This window comes from Ornithorhynchus anatinus, chromosome X2 (genome assembly GCF_004115215.2).
Source record: "Ornithorhynchus anatinus isolate Pmale09 chromosome X2, mOrnAna1.pri.v4, whole genome shotgun sequence".
In the NCBI taxonomy this organism is placed as follows: Eukaryota; Metazoa; Chordata; class Mammalia; order Monotremata; family Ornithorhynchidae; genus Ornithorhynchus; species Ornithorhynchus anatinus.
Window position 1 is genome coordinate 4,175,218 of NC_041750.1, and position 21,593 is coordinate 4,196,810.

A 21,593-nucleotide genomic window follows, 5' to 3' on the forward strand; every position below is an offset into this window, starting at 1 on the left:
CTGATTCGAAGGAGACATACGCAGCCTCTTTTTGATAAGCAGTCAGTTCATTAAGGACGGAAAGTGGAAACGTTTTGAGGAAACTCGGCGGAACTTGGAAGAAACGGGTTTAGGGTTTTCTTCCACGGAAACGAGCCGGCCTGCTTTGGCGACTTCTGCCGCCACCGTGCCTGAATTTGAAATGGGGGAAAATGTGGCTCGTGGTTTTCCCTCCCTTGAAAGGTTAAAGATTGTGACGTGGTTTCAGAATGGGAAGGTGACGCTCCTTGGACTGTTAACCGTGGGAGCTGACGGAGCCCAATCTGAGCTAAACGCCCAGGATATCAACCAACCAATCAGTCGATGGTATTTATTGAGCGCTTACTGTGTGCGGAGCACTTTACTGAGTGCTTGGGCGAGGACAGTAGAACAGTGAGTTCCTGGGCCCGCTCAGTTCCGCCATAAGATTTAATCAGTCAAATCTTTCCCTGGGGGTTTGGGACGTTTTGACACAGCCAGGTCAAGGCTGCTTGATGGAAGGAGTTATCTAGATCAATCCATCAGTGGGGAGGATCGAAGGTTTATCTTGTGCACGGCACTGTACTGAGGCACTGTACTGAGCGCTTGGGAAAGTTCAGTCTGGTGGAGACGATCCGTGCCTACAAGAAGCCTGCAGTCTACAGGGAGATTAAGCCCTCTTTTTCCCCAGCTCCCTCTCCCTTCTGCATCAATAAATCAATCCATTGTATTTATTGAGCACTTACTGTATGCAGAGCACTGTGTTAAGCATTTGCTACTGTCCACCACAGCGAGTAATTCAGTGCCTGCCATATAGTCAGTGCTTAACAAATAATATTATTTGTTGTTGGGAAGCAGCGTGGCTCTTTGGAAAGAGCACGGGCCTGGAAGTCAGAGGTAATGGGTTCTAATTCCAGCTCCGCCATTTGTCAGCTGTGTGACTTTGGGCAAGTCACTTAACTTTTCTGTGCCTCAGTTACCTCATGTGTAAAGTGGGGATTGTGACTGTGAGCCCCACGTGGGACCAGCTGATTACCTCGTATCTACCCCAGCCCTTAGAACAGTGCTTGGCACGTAGTAAGCACTTAATAAATACCATTATTATTATTATTGTTATTTGGAGAGTCCAATATATCAGAGTTGGACACAGTCCCAGCCCATGGGGAGCTCACAATCTAGAGGGGAAGACTGACAGTAATATGAATAAATAATTTACGGATATGGATGTAAGGCTGAGGAGCTGAAAGGGCGATGAGGAGTGATTGCTTCATCTCTGCAATTGGATCTGTGGCCTTTGGGCGTTTGATGTTTGCCCCACCCTCAGCCCCACAGCACTTCCATACATATCTATCAATTCTATAACTATAAAATGGTTTATATTCTTGTCTGTCCCCCCCTAGACTGTAAACTCGTTGTGGCCAGGGAACCTGTCTACCAGCTCTGTTGTATTATACCCTCCCAAGCACTTAGTACCGTGCTCTGCACACAGAAAGTGCTCACAAAATAATAATAGTTGTGGTATTTGTTAAATGCTTTCTATGGGCCAGGCAAATCAGATAAGTGTAGTCCCTGTCCCATATTGGGCTCACAGTCTAAATCCCCATTTTACAGATGAGGTAAAGAGGCCCAGAGGAACGACGTGCCGTAGATCACCCAGAAGACAAGGAGTGGAGCCGGGATTAGAACTCGGACCCTTGTGACTCCCAGGCCTGTGCTTTATCCACTAGGCCTCACTGTTCTCTCGCCGATGATGGGACACAGACAATAAAATAGGCGGGTTAGGGAAAATACAATCTGAGGAAGTGGTTGTTGCAATGTCTGGTGCATTAAGCATAACCACAAATCTCCCTGAACGCAGGCTTTGGCCAGTCAGCCAATCGTATTTATTGAGCACTTATTGTGTGCAGAGTACTGTACTAAGCACTTGGGAGAGTACAAGAGAACAATAAACCCATTCCCTGCTCTTAACGAGCTTCCAGTCTAGAGGGGGAGACATGCAGTAATAGAAATACATAAAATTACAGATCTGGACATTGGCGTGGGGCTGGGAGGGGGATATGAATAAGGAGAACAAGTCAGGGCGACGCAGAAGGGGGTGGGAGAAGAGGAGAGGAGGGCTTAGGCAGGGAAGGTCTTTTGGAAGAGTTAGGCCTTTAATATGACTGAAGTCGGGGGAGAGTTATGGTCTGTCATATGAGGGCATTCCAGGCCATTCATTCATTCAATAGTATTTATTGAGTGCTTACTATGTGCAGAGCACTGTACTAAGCACTTGGAATGTACAAATCGGTAACAGATACAGTCCCTACCCATTGACGGGCTTACAGTCTAATCGGGGGAGACAGACAGACAAAAACAATAGCAATAAGTAGAATCAAGGGGATGTACATCTCATTAAAACAATAGCAATAAATAGAATCAAGGTGATGTACATCTCATTGGGCCAGTAGCAGGATGTGGGCGAGAGAGTTCGGAGGGGAGATAGGTAGGATGAGAAGGTTGGCATTAGAGGAGCAAGCGTGCCAGGCCTTCCTTTCTGACTGTTTATTGAGGATTTACTCTATGCTGAAGCAAGGTGGGAAAGACTGGGGTAATTAAGAGGTAAACAGATTAGGCTGCATTCCCCTTCCCATCACAGTCTAAATGGGGGTAAACACCCAAAAATCAACAAGTTGAGATAATTATGTAAAACCAACCAGGGGAACCCAGTTCTTGGTTTAGTTTTCTCCTCCCTTCCCCCAGGGCCTCAGACTCTTGGCTTTGTTTTTTTTTTTTAAATGGCATTTGTTAAACCACCACTCTGTGCCAGACACTGTTTTCAGCGCTGGGTGAGGTACAAGTTCATCAGGTTGGACACAGTCCATGCCCCTCATGGGACTCACAGTCGTAGTCCCCATTTTCCAGATGAGGGAACTGAGGCCAAGTGAAATGACGTGGCAAAAGTCACCCAGCAGACAAGGGGTGGAGCTAGAATTAGAACACAGGTCCTCCTTACTCCCGGGTCTGTGCTCTGTCTACTAGGCACATTAACTTCCCAGTGCCCCGTCCCCTCAAGTTCTCCAGTGTTCACTATCAGATTTTTTTTTAATGCTATTTAAGCTTTGTGTCAACACCATTCTAAACTCTAGGGTAGGTACAGGCCAATTGAATCAGAGAGTTTGCCCCGCATGGGGCTCACAGTCTAAGTAGGAGGGAGAACAGGGATTGAATTCGCATTTTGCAGTTGAGGAAACTGAGGCCCAAAGAAGCAAAGCAACTGGCCCAAGGTCACACAGCAAGCAGTTGACAGAGCTGGGATTAGAACCCAGGCCCTCTGACTCCAAGGGCCAGACTCTTCCCACTAGGCCCTGCTGCTTCTCCTATTGTCAACCCCATTTGAATATAGTTCCCTGCGGACAGCTGTCGCTCACTGTATTATTGATCCCTTAATGTGGGGAGGAAGGAAGAGGCTCCTTCTGTGCCTGTTTCAGACCATAAAGTTTGGTATGGACAGAGCAGTTTCCTCCTCTGGAAAATGGGGATGAAGACTGTGAGCCCCATTTGGGAGAGGGACTGTGTCCAGCCTGATTAGCTTGTCTATCCCAGTGCTTAGTACAGTGCCTGTCATGTAGTAAGAGCTTAGGAAATACCGCACCAAAATAACCAAACCAAAAAAGGAAGGAAATCAGCAGGGGGAAGCAGCGTGCCTTCAGAGCTGAATTCCAAGCCTTAAAGACACCCCTTTGGTGTACTCCTGAAATTCATTCGTATTTATTGAGCACTTACTGTGTGCAAAGCATTGTACTAAGCGCTTGGGAGCATACAGTTTATCAAAAAACACACATTCCCTGCCCACACGAGCTTACTCCCTTAAGCAGGCCCAGTGTATCGATCACGCTTTTCAAGCATTGAACCCTAACTGGTCGAATCAGTCAGTGGCATTCATTGAGCGTATACTGTGTGCAGAGCAGTGGACTAAGGTTTGGGGAAAGTACAGTGTATTAGAGTTCGTTAGCCAACGCGATCCCGGCCCACAAGGATTGGACAGTCTACAGGGGGAGACAGAGGTGGAAATAGAATATAATGACATACTCAACTATTTTCTCTTTAAAGATAGAAAAGCATTGTGACCTAGTGGCTGGAGCCTGGGCCTGGGAGTCAGGAGACCCGAGTTCTAATGCCGCTCTGCCACTTGTCTACTGCCTGACCTTGGACAAGTCAATAATAATAATTGTGGTGTTTAAGTGCTCGCTATGTGCCAGACACTGTACTAAGCCGAGGGGTTGATACAAGCTGATTAAGTTGGACAAAGTCCCTGTCTCACGGGGCTCACAGTCTCAATCCACATTTTACAGATGAGGTAACTGAGGTCCAGAGAAGTGAAGTGACTAGTCCAAGGTCCCACAGCAGACAGGTGGCAGAGCCAGGATTAGAACCCAGGTCCTTCTGACTCCAAGGCCCGGGCTCCATTCACTAAGCCATGTTGCTTCCCGTATGCCTTTATTTCTCTGTGCCTCACTTCCCTTCTCTGTAAAATGGGGATGAGGACTGTGAGCCTCAAGTGGGACGGACTGTGTCTAAATTAGTTAGGGCAGCGCTTAATGTAGCAAGTGCTTAATAAATTCCATTGTTATTATTACTATTATTATCTGCCCCAATGTTTAGTATAGTGCCTAGCACATAGTATGTACTTAACAAATCCCATTAAAAAAAAAAGATATGGACATAAGTGCTGTGGTGAGAACCAAAATGCTTAACAGGGTCGAGTAACATCCTCTGTCTCTCCGTTGTCTCATCTTATGAGAGTCTGGCTTTGCGAGAGTTCTCAGGGTGAACTTGGCTGGAGACTCGGTCCCTGGGGTCCAGAGGAAGACCCCGGGATGTTGGTGGTGGAAGTCGAACCCCGGCCAAACCCACAGACCTCTCTGGCTAGTTCCACACCACCGGGCTTTCTCGAAAACCTACTCAAAAAGAGCCACTGTTGGCGGTTTCCAGACACTTTTGAACACAGCCAAATTCCTCAGACACGTCCAGGGTGTTCATCCAAACTTCAGTCGGGTGGCGATTGAAAGTTGAAAAGGAAATCTAACTGTGTGGGGGGGTGTGTCTGTGTGGGTTTGTTCGTCTGTGTGTTTTGCTTAGAATGCCAGAGGGGCTGGATAATATGAAAGGGAGTTAAAAATGTGGAGAGAAATCAATTAGGTCAGGAGTCCAGAACTCTCATGCCTTGGCCACACTTCCTGTGACCCACGAAGCCGGGACAGTGGAAATTTGGTATTTTTAAGGGCATTCTTTTACTGACCCTTTTCCCCTCAGGCGCAAAGGGCTCCTCTCAAAGACCAGCTCACAGAATTCAAAGTGACCAGAAGCAGCGCAGATGGAAGCGTGACACTTGATTAGCTCCCAGGCACATGGAACGCCCCCATCGCCAGGCTAAACCCTCATTTCCTCTTCTCCCACTCCCTTCTGCAGCGCACTGATTTGCTCCCTTTTATTCCCCCTCCCTCAGCCCCACAGCATGTATTAAGTCCGTATCTGTAATTTACTGATTCATATTCCTGTTTTTCTCGTCCTCTAGACTGTAAATCGTTGTGGGCAGGGAATGGCTCCACCAACTGTGTTGTACTGTCCTCTCTCCAGCGCTCCGTCCAAGGCTCTGCACACAGTAAGCACTCAATAAATACAATTGACTGTTAGATTTGGGGTTCATCCGCTTCCAGGACTCGAGCTGCCACCTCTCTGCAGAAAGCTGATTCCGAAGAAGAAGAAGAATTGTGATATTTGTGAAGCGCTTACTATGTTCCGGGCACTGTATTAGGTGCTTCTGTTTAAACCCCAAATTCAGTCTGGTGCCAAATCCTGACGGTTCTTTTTCATTTTATTTTTTTAATGGTCCTTGTGAAGCATTTATTTTGTGCCAAGCTTTGTTCTCAGCACCGGGCTAGATTAAAAGATAGTGAAGTTGGACACGGTCCCTGTCCCAGTGTAAGTAGGAAGGAGGGTGGGTATTTCATCCCCATTTTACAGGCGATGAAACCAAGGCCCGGAGAAGTGAAGTGACCTGTCCAGGGTCAAACAACAGGCAGGTGACCGAGCCGGCACTAGAATCCAGGTCCTCTGAGTCCCAGGCCCAGGCCCTTTCCCCACAATCCGTCTAGAATCCACCCCTTTCCTCTCCGTCTCAGTGGCAGCTTGACTGCCGCCCTGGCCTCTTTGCTGGCCTCCCTGCCTCCACCCTCTCCCCACTCCAGACTTTGCTGCCCAGATCATCTGTTTTAAACAAGATTGTACTCACATCACTCCACACCTTGCAAACCTCCAATGGCTCTCAGCTTCGTTCCTCTCAGCTGCAGCTTCTGCCCACTGGCTTTAATCAATCAGTGGTATTTATTGAATGCTGTCTGTTCCCAGAGCTCTGTACTAAGTACTTGGGAGTGTATTTTAATGATTGTGGTATTTGTTAAGCACTTACTATGTTCCAGGATCTGTACTAAGCACTGTGTTGGATGCAAGCTATGTGCCTGGCGCATAGTAAATGCTTAACAAGTACCCTCATTATTATTATTGTTATTATTATATGTAGTTAACAAAGTTATAGAGTTAAAAGTTCAGAGGAGACTTTTTCTCTTCACTAGGATCCCGCTTCTGGTTTCTGTTAGCAGCTTCCCTTTTTTCTCATGAACAGGAGGATCTCTTTTGCTACTTACAGTGGTTTAGAGGGCTTCAGATGTCAGTTGAAAATGGAGGGCCAGTTGGTGTTTAGGGGGAAATAACTATTCGGTGAGAACCCAGACGTAAATTTAGGTACTGAGCGCATTTTAGTCTTCATCTCTGGGTCCTACATGAGTAACTGGTGTTCTGAACAACAACAACAATAATAATACTAGGAATATCTAGAGTGGCAGTTTGTATCCAGTCAATAGTGTTTAAGCGCTTATCTGGGGCTGTTGTTATATTATACTCCCCCAAGCGCTTAGTATAGTGCTCTGCACACAGTAAGTGCTCAAAAAATATGATTGACTGACTGGTTTGAGTAAGTTTAATAGAGTAAGTAGACTCCCTGTACTCAAGAATTAGTATTCAAGGCTTAGAATTTAGTAGGGGAGACAATCAGGAGTACTTATTGAGTGCCTACTATAAGCAGAGCACTCAACTGAGTGCTTCAGGGAGTCTAATAGAAGTAGTAGAAACGATCCCTGCCCTCAGAGAGCTTCCAGCCTCCTGTGTGCAGAGCACTGTACTAAGCACTTGGGAAAGTAAAAAAGTGACACGTCCCTTCCCTTAAAGAGCTTCCGATCTGCTTGTTGCTGAATTGTACTATTTGTTGCTGAATTGTACTTCCCAAGCACTTAGAACAGTGCTCTGCACACAGCGCTCAATAAAAACTACTGAATGAATGAACTGTACTAAATGCTTGGGAGAGTCCAGTAGAGGGTACAGACACGAACCCTGTCTTCCAGTCTAGGTTCTGGATCTTCAGAGGAACAAGAAAGACTTTTGTGCCAACTCCTAGGAAAACCCCAAGAGAGAGCCAGTAATCTGGAATGGCTTCTCACAAATCTCTCCCATCAGGAGAGGGTCCGTGCCACTGCAGAGGCTAATATTAGCCTTCTCTCCTCTCCCCTCCCCTGTTGGCCTGAAGAATGGCCCAGTCACACTTTGAAACGTAGCCGTGATGGTAAAACCCACCTTGCAGCATGGGCCCGGTGGAAAGAACCCGGGCCTGGGAATCAGAGGACCTGGGTTCTAATCCCAGCTCCGCCACTTGTCTGTTGGGGGAACTTGGGAAAGGTGCTTTGCTTCTCTGGGCCTCAGTTACCTCGGCTGTAAAATGGGGATTAAATGCTACTCCCTTCTACTTAGACTGTGAGCCCCATGTGAGACTGGGACTGTGTCCAACTTGATTGTTTTGTCTCTTCCCTAGCCTGTGAGAACAGTGCTTGACACATAGTTAGCACTTAACACATACAGCTATTATTATTACAGGCTCAACTCCTTAGGCCTCCTCTCAAGTTGCAAAGATAAAGAGAGTTTTTCTAAAGAGGTGCCAGGCGGTTGATACCTGGACTGGGACTATATCCAGCCTGATTATCCTGCCTCTTCCCTAGTTCTTAGAACAGTGCTTGGCACATAGGAAGCACTTAACAAATACCACAACTATTATTAATCTCTAGTTCCGAGTTCCCTAAGCCTCCTCCCAAGTTGCAAAGATAGGGTTTTTCTAAAGGGGTGCTGGGCGATTGATACGTGGGACAGGGACCATGTCCATCCTGATTATCTTGTCTCTTCCCTAGTGCTTCAAACTACGGCTTGACACCAAGGGCTTAACAAATCCCACAGTTGTTATTACATGCTCAACTCCCAAGGTCTCTTCTCAGGTTGCAAAGATAAGGAGAATTTTTCTAAAGGGGTGTCGAGCGATTCATTTATGCATCATTAAGGCCCCTGTCACCAGAGTGGACCGTTGCCCATCCCAAAATCCGGTTCTGGAGAGCCATCCCCCTAGTCTTTGATCGATAGGCCGCCCTGCTCTCCAGGAAAAGTGGGGTGCACTGAGGACCTTAGAAAATCGAGTTCTGTCCTTTTCGAGGCGAGAGAACAGCTAAGGCCTTTTAAGTAAATAAGAACTCTGGAACGGCAAGCTGCTTTTTTTTTTTTTTTTTTTATCCCGCCCCCATCCCCTCTAGCTTTCTCTCTGCCCAGGAAAGGCAAGCCTTAGTTGTAAAAACTTTTCAAGATACAGAATAATTGACAGAACCAGGTGAGTTGCAGGTTTTAAAGTCCAAAGACCCAGTTTGGGGTGAGTCCTGGGTGAAATGGGGCAGCGGTGAAGGCCTGGTAGCCCCCTCTTCAGGGAGCCCCTACTTGGGCTCCTTGGGGCCTCGAGCCAGGGCAGCGAGAGGGACGCCGGAGGTAACGGCTGTCGCTCGGAAGAGGGCACGAGATGGCAGGCGGACCCGATTTTTCCCATTTAAGAGACTCGGGTACGGAGAAGCAGCATGGCCTAGTGGAAAGAAAGAAGGAGGGAGCAGAAAGAGCCGGGGCCCGAGAGTCAGGGGAACGGGGTTCGAATCCCGCTCTGCCACTTTTCCACACTGTGGCCGTGGGCAGGTCATTTCACCTCTCAGCCTCAGTGCTCTCATCTGTAGAATGGAGATTCAAATCCTGTTCTCCCACCTATTAGATTGTGAACCCCGTGTTGGGTAGAGGCCGTGCTTGACCCGCTTATCTTATCTACCCCAGTGTCTAGTATGGTATTTTGCATGTAGTAAGTGCCTACCACAGTTACTATATTGTACTCTTCCAAGCAGTTAGTACAGTGCTTTGCACACAGCAAGTGTTCAATAAATACAGATGAGGGAATTAATGGATATGGTTTGAGCAGCACTATAGGTGAAGGATGAAAATAGCTCCAAGACAATAGGTTTATTAATAATAATAATGGTATTTGTTGAGCATTTACTATGTGCCAAGTAGTATTCTAAGCGCTGGGGTTGATACAAGGTCATCAGGTTGTCCCACGTGGGGCCCACAGTCTTAATCTTGGAGAAGCAGCGTGGCTCAGTGGAAAGAGCATGGGCTTTGGAGTCAGGGCTCATGAGTTCGAATCCCAGCTCTGCCACTTGTCGGCTGTGTGACTGTGGGCAAGTCACTTAACTTCTCTGTGCCTCAGTTCCCTCATCTGTAAAATGGGGATTAAGACTGTGAGCCCCACGTGGGACAACCTGATTCCCCTATGTCTACCCCAGCGCTTAGAACAGTGCTCGGCACATAGTAAGCGCTTAACAAATACCAACATTATTATTAATCCCCATTTTACCGATGAGGTAACTGAGGCCCAAAGAAGTTAAGTGACTTGCCCGAAGTCACACAGTTGACAAGTGGCAGAGCCAGGAATAGAACCCATGACCTCTGACTCCCAAGCCTGGCCTCTTTCCACTAAGCCACGCTGCTTCTCACACGGCTTATTAAGGGATTGGTTACCCTGTGAAGAGCACCGTTCTAAGCTCTGCGGGGAAAGATGCTCAGGAGAGAGTTGGACTAGTATGTAGGAGAGAATTGGACTCAGTATGTATGTATTGGGAGTCAGTGTTATCACATTCATTGCCAGGGCAGTGGATTTACAGTTCCTCACCACCAAAATACCCATTGAAAATTCATTCTCTCCATACGGCTCTGCCACCTGCCCACTGGGTGACCTTGAGCAAGTTACTTGACTTCTCTGGGCCTCAGTTTCCCCATCTGTTCCCCATTGCCCTATAGCCTGTGGCCCCTGTGTGGGACAGAGACTGTCCACCTCAGTACTTAGAACAGTGCTTGGCACTCAGCACTTAATAAACACTATTAAAAAAAGTGTTGGATGTTATAACCAAGTTTGACAATTTTTCAGAGTTGTTACTAGGCCAAATGTGACTTCATTTCTCTTTTGGGGAATTTTCAGCCAGGGAATAATGAGAACAATTATTATGGCATTTACCAAGTGCTCACTATGTGCTGAGCTCCGGGTTAGAGGCAAGAAAAGCAGAGCAGGTACAGTCTCTGGGCCACGCAGGGCTCACGGCCTACGAGGTTTGTAGGATGGTTTCTTACCCACGTTTTCCAGATGAGGAAACTGAGTTCCAGAAGTTGTGCAACTCGAATCCGGGTCTCCCGGCTCCCAAGATCCCATACTTTTCCGCTAGGCCACCCTGCCTCCAGCCGGCAAGCATATGACCTGGGAGAGGCGATGCCGAAGCAGAAGTGACAGCGGGTCTCAGCCGTGTGTCCCCCAAACGGCGTGGGTCGAAGCATCCCATCGCCCATTTCCGATTTCTTCCTGCGATTGGGCAGATCACGTCATTTCTCTGGGCCTCAGTTGTCTCATCTGTAAAATGGGGATTAAGTATCTACCCCAGCAGCGTAAGCTCATTGTGGGCAGGGGATGTGTCTGTTTACTGTTGTATTATCCTCTTCCAAGTGCTCAGTACAGTGCTTTGGACACAGTAAGCGCTCAATAAATATAACCAAATGAATGAACAGTGCCTGGCACAGAGTAAGCGCTTTAACAAATACCACAGAAAAAAAAAGAAAGAAGCTGACTCAGACTCGCTTTGCACCTGCCAAGAAATCTCTCTTCAAGCCCGACGACAGGCTTCATCGTTCCCGCAACTACTGTGCTGATAAAATGGCCAAGACGCCCCACCCCTTCCTGCTGCTGGGATTGAGCCCTGGTCGTTCAGTCACATTTATTGATTGATTGATTCTTCATTCATTTAGTCGTATTTATTGAGCGCTTACTGTGTGCAGAGCACTGTACTAAGCGCTTGGGAGAGTATGAGAACAATAAACAGACACATTCCCTGCCCACAGCGAGCTGACAGTCTAGAGGGGGAGACAGACACCAGTATAAATAAATGACAGATATGGATGTAAGTGGTATGGGAGTGGGAGGGGTGTGTGACTAAAGGGAGCAAGTCAGGGCGACGTAGAAAGAAGTGGGAGAAGTGGAAAGGGGGGCTCAGTCAGGGAAGGCCTCTTGGAGGAGATGGGCCTTCAATAAGGCTTTGAAGCGGGGGAGGGTCACTGTCGGATTTGAGGAAGGAGGGCGTTCCAGGCCAGAGGCGGGAAGTGGGCAAGGGGTCGGCAGCGAGATAGACGAGATGGAGGTACAGCGAGAAGGTTGGCGTTAGAGGAGTGAAGCACGCGGGCTGGGTTGTAGTAGGAGAGTAGCGAGGTGAGATAGGAAGGGGCAAGGTGATTGAGCGCTTACTGTGTGCAAAATTCAGTACTGAGCTCTTGGGAGAGTCCAGTACAACAGTAACCTGAACGTTCCCTGCCCACAAAGAGCTTACAGTCTAGAGAGGGTCGTTGAAGATGGTGAGGGGGAAGAGCCCATCGTTTAGCTAACATTGTTCATGGAACCGCCACCGTGATGAGGGAGCTGTGGGGATATCCTTTGCGGTGTTTTGGAGTCTCCGGCGGAGCAGATTAGCAGCTGGGCCTCTTTGGTTTTTGTTTTTGCACATGAGTTTGATTTGCCGAGCGTGGTTTTATAAGAAACTGGATGTGTTTCTTCAGAGGGCTCTGTGCTTTACTGATGGTTTTTTGTTTGTTTGTTTTTCTCCCCCCCACCCGGTTTTTTCGTCTGGCCAAAGTGTCGGTCGAAGAAAAAGCCCATTCCACCGAAATATGAAGTCGGAGATATCGTCTGGGCAAAATTCAACCGACGGACGTGGTGGCCCAGCAGAATCTGTTGCGACCCAATCCTCAGCACTCACTCCAAAATGAAAGGTAACACCCCAAGGTGGATCGCGTTGAGATGGGAGCCTGAGACGGGCAACACTCACCCTTCCACGGGCTGGCCGACATTTTCAGGTGTTCAGGATGAAACTGTCCCCCAGGTCTCTTCCCCTGCAGCATTTCCTCAAGCAAGTTCTGGTTTTCCGTATTTCTATCCGTTTCCCCCTTCTCTTTCTCTGCAGCTTGTCTTGGCTCTTTTAAGTGACCAAATGGGCATCTGGAATCTCGATTCCTTTGGCGCCAGCACCCCAGCGAAACCACCCGCCTCAGGGGGTTGATTTGGGTGTCGTTGAGTCACATTTATTGAGCACTTACTGTGTGCAGGGCGCTGTACTGAGCGCTTGGGGGAGGACAATACAACAATAAACAGACACATTCCTTGCCCACAATAGGTGTCCATCCCCCGCTGCCCTTCAGCATGTCGATCGTAACGGACCCTTTCGAGTCTCAGGGTCTTTTGGATCAGGTTGACAACTCGGCGTGCGTGGCACGCCAATTCTGTTGGATCGTACTCTCCCCAGCGCTTAGCTCAGCGCTGTTAGCGGCCAATAAATGCCATTGATCGAATGATTATGGGTCCTTGGGTCGCTGTGGTTTTTTGGCCAACGACTGCTTTTTGGTGGTGTTTCTGATGCTAAAGTTTCACGGCTTAGTGTGTAGAGCCTGGGCATCAGGTGGACCCAGGTTCTAATCCTGGCTCTGCCACTCGTTTGCTGTGTGGTCTTGGACAAATCACTTCACTTCTCTGGACCTCAGTTCCCTCAGCTGGAAAATGGGGATTAAGACTGGGAACCTGAAGTGGAACTTGGACAGCATCCAGCCTGAAGAGGTGGTATCTACCCCCAGTGCTTAGTTCAGGGCCTGGCACATAGTAAACATTTAACATCTGCCACAATTATCGTTATTACAAGAGTAATAATAGATTCAGCCCCTGTCTTCTGGGAGCTTAGAGTCAATCTAACAGGCAGTAAAGGAAATGACAGGTAGGGGAAAATTACAGGTAGGAAAATAGCAGTGGAGCACCAGGCCATGATTATGGCTCAGATGATCGGACAGTGGAAAAATCACCTTGCTCTGAATCTCTGTCTTTGAATTTCACTTACACATCAGAGGAAGTCAGAATACCAAATAACTTTTCATAATTTAATCATCTCCCACTTCATGTCTGGGAAATTTTTGATTATGAAGAAGTTAAAAGGGTTCTTTTTTCCTCTCCAACACAGAACTGGTAATATTAGCTCTGTACATTGCCAGAACTCCTGGGATAATTTTGAATACGCCATGATAATTGTAGCACACGAACTCCCAGATTATTATTTTTTTTCTGAATTTTTCCCCTTCGCAAAAGGAAAAAAAAAGTCTTTTGCTGTAAAGCATCTGGATGGTCCTCAGAATTTCCTGTAAGCTGTTTGGATCGTGAACTTGTAATCCATCAATCAATCAGTGGTGTTTATAGAGTGCTTAATGAGGTTGGTGGAAAATGGCCAGAAAGGAGACAGAAAGATCAGTGCACATGTTTTCAGGATGCCTGGGTTTATGACAGTAAATTTAAACTCTTCTTGTCATCCATCCCAGTTCCGCCACATACCTGCCGTGTGACCTTGGTCATGTCGCTTCAATGCTGAATAATAATGATGGTATTTGTTAAGTGCTTACTGTGTGCCAAGCACTGTTCTAAACGCTAGGGTAGATACAAGGGCATCAGGTTGTCCCACGTGAGGGTCACAGTCTTAATCTCCATTTTCCAAATGAGGTAACTGAGGTACAGAGAAGTTAAGGGACTTGCCCAAAGTCACACAGCTGACAAGTGGCAGAGCCGGGATTAGAACCCACGGCCTCTGATTCCCAAGCTCGGACTCTTTCCACTAAGCTGCGCTGCTTCTCTGTATCTACCCCAGCTCTTAGAACCTTGCTTGGCACGTAGCAAGCACATTTTAACAGTGTCGTATTGTAATAATCTTTACGGGGTGTGATAAGCCCTTACTGCGCTTCGAGTGCCACTTTAATCACTAGGGTAGACACAAGCTAATTTCCCAGACGCTTATTACAGTGCCCTGCACACAGGAAGCGTTTAGTACATGCCATTGATTAACAGATACCCTTAAAAAAGCAAAACAGAGTGGTCGAATTGGTGGTGGTATTTTCTGGGCTCATTCTAAGGCTCCATTCCTCAGATTTTCCGACGTCCAAGAATAGGCCCGTTTGATCTTGAATTAAAAGGAAGAAAGGGCCCCATGAGTTTCCTGTATAGTGATCAGCATTTCAGCTAGTTTGACCAGTTTCCCCTTGCCCTTTTGGTCCCAGCCCACCAGATCCCGGCCAGAGGGGGCTAATGTAAGCCGTAGGTTTCCTTCGGCCCATGTGTACTCCTGCCTATCCCTCTGTGGGTAACATTATTAAAGTCACATTGGAGAAGCAACCTGGCTTAGTGGATAGAGCACGGGCCCCAGGAGTCGGAAGGACTTGGGTTCTAAACCCGGCTCCTCTGCGTATCCGCTCTGTGACTTGGGGCAAGGCGTTTAACTTCCCTGGGTCTCAGTTGCTTCGTCTGTAAAATGGGGATTAAGAGTGTGAGCCCCATATGGGACAGGGACTGTGTCCAACCTGATTAACGCTTAGAAGAGTGCTTGGAATATAGTAAGTGCTTAACAAGTACCATAATTATTATTCTTATCTCCTCCAAGAGGCCCTCCCCGATTAAGCCCCTTTTCCCCAGCTCACTCCCCGTTCTGTGTCGACTTCGCATTTGGATCTGTGACCTTTGGACATTTGTTATTCGCCCTAACCCCAGAGTGCTTATGTACATATCTTTAAAGTATCTGTTATAAATTACGTATTTATTCATCTTAATGTCTATCTCCCCCTGTCGACTGTAAGCTTCCCTGTGGGCAGGGAACTTATCTACCAACTCTGTTGGAATGTGGTGGTGGTGTTGTTTATGGTGTTTGTTAAGCACTTACTGTGTGCCAGGCACTGTTCTAAGCACTGGGGTATTTAGAAGGCAATCAGGTTGGACACAGTCCATTTCCCACCTGGGGCTGCCAGTCTTAATCCCCATTTTACGGATGAGGGAACTGAGGCCTAGAGAAGTGAAGCAAATTGTGCAAGCTCAGCCGTCAGACAAGTGGAGCCGGGATTAGAACCCAGGTCCTTCTGACTCCCAAGCCTGTGCTCTATCCACTACGCCTTGCTGCTTGTGGTGGTGTTTATGGTACTCGTTAAGCGCTTACTATGTGCCAGGCACTGTTCTAAGCGCCGGGACAGGTCTGTGTTAATCAGGTTGGGCACAGTCCCTATCCCACATGGGGCTCACAGTCTGATCAAGTTCTCCCAAGCGTTTAGTACAGAGCTTCGCCCACAGTAAGTGCCCAGTCAATTCCGTCGATCCATTGATCGGGTAGTTCCAGCCCTCCCGAGGCCTCCTGGTTTTTCAGCCTTTCTCAGTGGTCCCCCACCCCGGAGCGAAGCGAAGGAGATAACGGCTCCGTGGGGGTCCTAAGTGCCGTGATCCCGTGACCCGTTTCCGTGTCCCTCCTTCCTAGCTTCCACCCGGAGACCTTATCGGCAGTACTACGTGGAGGCCTTGGGCGAAACGTCCGAGCGGGCGTGGGTGGCCGGAAAAGCCATCGTGCTCTTCGAAGGCCGGCATCAGTTCGAAGAGCTGCCCGTCCTCCGGAGAAGAGGCAAGCAGAAGGAGAAAGGCTACAGGCACAAGGTAAACCTCCTCGGCTTCCTCCAACTGGAGCCGGTCCCTTCTCCCTTGGGGAATCGGAAATGGGCTGGGGAATGGATCTGTTTATCGTTTAGCTCTCCCCCAAGCCGTTAGTTCAGTGCTCTCCTCCTCGCAGGCTCCGCAGGAACTGAGAAAGCCGGGAGGGGAAGGAAGACACCCCAAACTCCCCTTCGCGTCCAAGAAGCAGCATGGTCGAGTGGCTAGAGCACAGGCTTCCCTGGGACTCGGTTTCCTCATCTGTTCAATGGGGATTAAGACTGTGAGCCCCAGGTGGGACAGAGACCGTAACCAAACCGATTAGCTTGTGTCTACTCCAGTGCTTGGTACAGTGCCTGGCATGTAGTAAGCGCTTAACAAAAACCATAGTAAAAAAAAGAGAGAAAAAGAAGGGTCTGGGGCACTCTTGCGCTCAAATGTGCCTTTGAAGGAGTTGGGGTCCGGTGTCCCCCAGTATGCCATCTCCTTCCATTCTGCCCAGCATTTAATGGACCCCTCTCTCTGTCTCTGTCTCCCTCCTCCTCCTCCTACCCGCTCCATCCTCAAAGGTCCCCCAGAAGACCTTGATGAAATGGGAAGCCAGCGTCCAGCTGGCCGAACAAGGCCTGCCCAAGGCCACGCACGACGGACAGGGCGGGCCCGACCTCGGGGCCAAGGCGGACGGTGAGGACCTGCCCCCCGAGGCCCGGCCCGAAGGGTCCCGGCCCGAGTTGGAGCCGGAGTGCGTGCTGAACGGCTGCCTGCAGACCCTGACCCTCGGCCCCCCGTCCGCCGTGGGTGACCGGGTCAAGCCCCCCGGGAGGCCCCGCCCCGGGAAGGGCCCCGAGGGCCGCAAGAGGGCCGGCCCGAAGAAGAGCCGTCAGCAGGGCGGGGCCCGCCGAGAGGAGCGCCGGGAGGAGCGGCGTGATGGAGGCGGCCTGAGCTTCGGGGCCGGGCCTGGGGCCGAGGCGGAGAAGCAGGCCTCGCGGGAGCTGTGCCGCATCGCCAGCAGCCTGACCGTGGCCGGTGGCCCCGCCGTCCAGACCTACCTGTTCTCTTCCTTCGGGAAAACCGCCCCGAAGGGGGAGCCCAGGGGTCCGAGCGGCGGGACCCTGGCGGGGACGGGCACGGGCGGACCCCCACCGGAGAGCGCCTCGGGGGCGCCGCGGGGCCGCCGCGCCGGGGACGACTCGGCCAGCTCCCGGACGGCCTCCGAGGACGAGAGCAGCGGCCCGGACCCCAGCGGGTCGGACGAGGACGGCGACGGCGGCCCGCCCCCGCGAAGGCCCGCAAAGAGAGGGGACGCCCCGAGGTGGCCCGGGCCCCCTTCCAAGAACGCCCGCGTCCGGGCACGCAAGAAGCCCCCCGACGCCTCGGACGAGGACTCCCCGGCCCGCCCGCGGGCCAAGCCCTCCAAGCAGCTCAAGGCCCGGACCCCGAAATGCAAACCGGGGATGCGGCCCCCGGACGAGGACCGTGGCGGGAGGGGCTCGCTGAACATCCCCTCGGGCCCGGGCGACGGCCCCGAGCTGCCCAGCCCGGGGCGCGAGAAGGCGCGCGACTCTTCGGAGATCGAGACGGCCGTGGTGAAGCACGTTCTCTCGGAACTGAAGGAGCTGTCCTACCGGTCCGGGGGCCAGGACCCTGCCACCCCGGGGACCCCCCCAAAAAACCCCAAGCCCCTGCTCTTCGCCTCGGCCCCCGGCCAGGTCCGCCCGCCCCTGGAGCCGGATTACAAGTTCAGCACCTTGCTGATGATGCTCAAGGACATGCACGACAGCAAGACCAAGGAGCAGCAGTTGCTCGCCGCTCAGAACGCCCGCCCCTTCCGCGGGCCCGGCCTCGCCGAGTCAGCCGCCTTCAAGCCGGACCGCAACGGAGAGGGTCGCGGGGGCCCCGGGCGACCGGCCCCAGCGGGCGAGGCCCCGGCTGGCAGGAGGGAGCCCGGCGGGGCGGGCCGAGCCGGGGCCAACTGCGTGGCCAGGCGCCCCTGTGCCCGGTCGAAGCTGCACGGGAAGGCGTCGGTGGGTGCCCCCCCGGGGGCGGGCAAGGAGGGGAAGCCGGACAGGCGAGCCAAGGCGGGGCGGGGGCCCGGCTTCGACCACGGGGCGGGACCGGACGGCCGAGGCGCGGGCAGGGGGCCGGCGGGCCCCGATAGGAGGGCGCCCCCAGGGGCCCCGGCCGACCGCGGGGCCCTCCCCGGTCACAGGCCCGAGGCCGGGGGGAAGCGGCTGGGGACCGAGCGGGAGGCAGAGTATCGCCGCACCTCCCTGGAGAACGGGGAGGGCCCGGAGCCGGACTCGGAGATGACCAGCGAGAGCTCCCTGAGCGACGGCTCGGCCGACGCCAACCCCGTGGCCCCCAAGAAGCGCTGGCAGCGATTCAACCAGGGCGGGGCCGAGGCGGGCAAGCGGCTCGACCTGCCCGGGCCCGGAGAATCCCTCGGCGGCCTCTTCGGGGGTCTGCTCCCCTGTGACTTCCTCCGGGGGCCGCTCACCCCTTCGGGGGCGCCGGAGGAGGAGGAGGAGGAGGAGGCCCGGGCGGCGGTTGGCGAGCCCGGGCCCCGGGCGGACGGAGCCAAGAAGCCAAACGGCGGCAGCGGCAGCGAAGGAAAGCGCGGAAGCTCGCCGCTCTCCGCCCCGATCCCCCCGGCCGAGCCGTCGGGGCAAGGTGAGGTAGTCTGGCGACCTGCGGTTCGGGCGGCGGAGCCGAGGCCGGGACACCCTCATCCCGGCCTCCGTCTCCGCCGGCTCCTCCCCGGGGGGACCTCGGGCAAGTCACTTCACCTCTCTGGTCCTCATTTTCCTCACCTGTCTAATAGGGATAAGACCGGGAGCCCCATGCGGAACGGGCCTCTGCCTGACCCGGTATTCTTGTATCTACCCCAGCGCCTAGCCCAGGGCTTGGCACATAATTAACTCTTAAACGAGCTTACAGCGTAAAGGGGGAGACAGGCATTAATAGAAAGAAATAAATGACAGGTATGCACCTAAGTGGTGTGGGGCTGGGAACGGGCACCAATAAAGGGAGCGAGTCAGGGTGACGCAGAAGGGAGCGGGAGTAGAGGAAAAGAGAGCTTAGGGAAGGCCTCTTGGAGGAGATGGGTCTTCGAAAAGGCTTTGAAGGCTCATTGTCAGATTTGAAGAGGGAGGGCGTTCCAGGCCAGAGGCGGGACGTGGGCGAGGGCTCGGCGGCAAGATAGAGGAGATTGAGGTACAGTGAGGTGGTTAGCGGTAGAGGAGCGAAGTGTGCGTGCAGGGTTGTAGTCGGTAATCTGTAATAGTCTCCATGGGCAACCGCCGTATGGATTAAGGAGACGGCCAGTGTAGCCCAAGAGCCTTCTGACCCGGCTCCTTCCATGAGAAGATTGGCACAGGTCAGGGGAGAGAGGCACCGGGTTAGCGCCAGGGTACAGCGGCTATTCTAGACCCGGAAGGACGAGAGATGGACACGTTCCATTAAGTCTCCAGGCCCTACCGGCTGCCAGTTTCTTAAATTATTCCAGTAGGCATCTGATATTTTTTTTCCGCATCTATTAGAACCTGCTTCCTGGAGATGAAACTGCCATTGACTCGGGGAAGGCTTAGACCTCTCAGTCCAGACCATTTTCCCCTCCTGTCTTGGCTCGAGGTCACCTTTTCTTAGTTTCCTCTCTAGACTGTGAGCTACTCCTCTGGACCGGAAGCTTGTTGTGGCAGGGAAGGTGTCCAACAACTCTGTTATACAGTTAAAGTGGACTCTCCCAAGTGCTTAGTACTGTGCCCTGCACGCAGTAAGCACTCAATAAATTCGACTGACCGATCGGTCGATCCAGTTGTTATTCCCTTGTCCCGTGCGTGAGGCAGAAATCAAAACAGGGTCCACCCATGGGCAGGAAACACATCTCCCAACTCTGTTCTCTTGTCCTCTCCCAAGTACGTATTCCAGTGCTCTGCACACGGTAAATGCTCAGTAAATACCACTGATTAGTGGTACGGGTTCTGTACTGGATAAGAGAAAAAGCGTGGCCTAGCGGGTGGACCCCGGGTCCGGGAGTCAGAGGGACTCGGGTTCGCATTCTGGCTCTGCTGCTTGTCTGCTGTGTGACCGCGGGCAAGTCGCTTCACTTCTCTGTGCCTCAGTTCCCTCATCTGGAAAATGGGGATTAAGACCGGGAGCCCCACCTGGGCGTGGATTGGGTCCAAACCCGATTAGCTTGTTTCTACCCCAGTACTTAGAAGAGTGTCTGGCACATAGTAAGCGCTTAACTAATACCATAAAGGGTTCTCTCGAGAAGCAGCATGGCTCAGTGGAAAGAGCACGGGCTTAGGAGTCAGAGGTCATGGGTTCTAATCCCAGCTCCGCCACCTGTCAGCTGTGTGACTTTGAGCAAGTCACTTGACTTTCAGGTGCCTCAGTTCCCTCATCTGTAAAATGGGGATTAAGACTGTGAGCCTCACGTGGGGCAACCTGATTACCCTGTATCTACCCCAGCGCTTAGAACAGTGCTCGGCACATAGCGCTTAACAAATACCAACATCATTATTATTATTATTATTGGATTTAAAGTTCCGTGGTTGGAAGAGCTCCCTCTAGTGGTGCTTGTGCCCATCCAACCCATCACCCACATTCCTATCCCGGGAGTCAGTTCTTCCCAACGGACAGTTGGAAAAGAGGAACAGATGTGGGAGAGCTTATCTCTGTGCCGTATTTTCTTAGTCCAGACCCTGCGGTTCTGCTACTGGATTGTTTGCTATGTTTATTTTTGTTTTATGGTATTTATTAAGCACTTACTACGGGCACTGTACGGAACTCTGGGGCAGATCGATCAGTCGGTGGGATTTATTGAGTGCTTACTGTGCGCAGAGCACTGTACTGAGCATTTAGGAGAGGATATTGCAAAAGAATAAGCTTCCCAGATCCAAGCTAATCAGGTTAGAGATGGTCCATGGGATCGATTGATAGCTATTTGCTGAGTGCTAATAACCCCTACGGAATTTGGTATGCTTTGGTCAGTGGACTTTTTTTGAGCACTTACTGGGTAAGGAGCAGTGGACTAAATGTGTGGGAAAGTACAATTGAGTATGTAGATGTTATGCTGATGGGTTTTTCCTCGGGTAATGAGTTTTTTAGTACTTTTTTTTTTTTTAATGGTATTGGTTAAGTGCTTACTATGTGCTAGGCTCTGATCTAAGCACTGAGGTAGATGCAAGCTAACCAGGCTGGACATCATAGGTGTCCCTCATGGGGCTCACATTCTTAATCCCCACTGTACAGGTGAGGGAACTGAAACGCAGAGAAGTGAAGTGACTTGGCCAAGGTCACACAGCAGACAAGTGGCAGATCAGGATTAGAACCGGGCTCCTTCTGACTCCCAAGCCCGTGTTGTATCCTCTAGGCCACACATAAAGACTGTATCAGCAGTTCAACATTTCTGGTAGATTGTGAGTTAGAAAGCCTCTCAAATTTTTTTCTTCTTGTAAATGGAAGAATAACATTTTTTTCCAAGGTCCTGCTAGCCAAATTCAGGCTTTCTGCAGAGGTGATGGGAACTGTTCTAAAAATTTGGCTCTTTTGCATTTTTACCTCAAGGGTCTCTTTGAGGTGAGCGGAGGAGATCTCAGAATTCTATTTTGATTTAGTTTTTAGT

At 51.0% G+C, this 21,593-nt stretch overlaps 1 protein-coding gene across 1 annotated transcript in view; it reads left to right on the top strand.

The window, feature by feature from the left end:
• Nucleotides 1-5,611: 5,611 nt before the first annotated feature.
• The window catches only part of NSD1 (nuclear receptor binding SET domain protein 1), a gene marked incomplete at its 5' end in the record, with an annotated part of 52,676 nt that continues 36,694 nt past the window's right edge, over nucleotides 5,612-21,593 (top strand). The window contains 4 exons of the mRNA XM_039910572.1: nucleotides 5,612-5,641; nucleotides 12,111-12,246; nucleotides 15,798-15,970; nucleotides 16,534-18,634. Of these exons, the coding sequence (XP_039766506.1) occupies nucleotides 5,612-5,641; nucleotides 12,111-12,246; nucleotides 15,798-15,970; nucleotides 16,534-18,634 (2,440 nt within the window). The remainder of the gene's footprint in view (nucleotides 5,642-12,110; nucleotides 12,247-15,797; nucleotides 15,971-16,533; nucleotides 18,635-21,593) is intronic.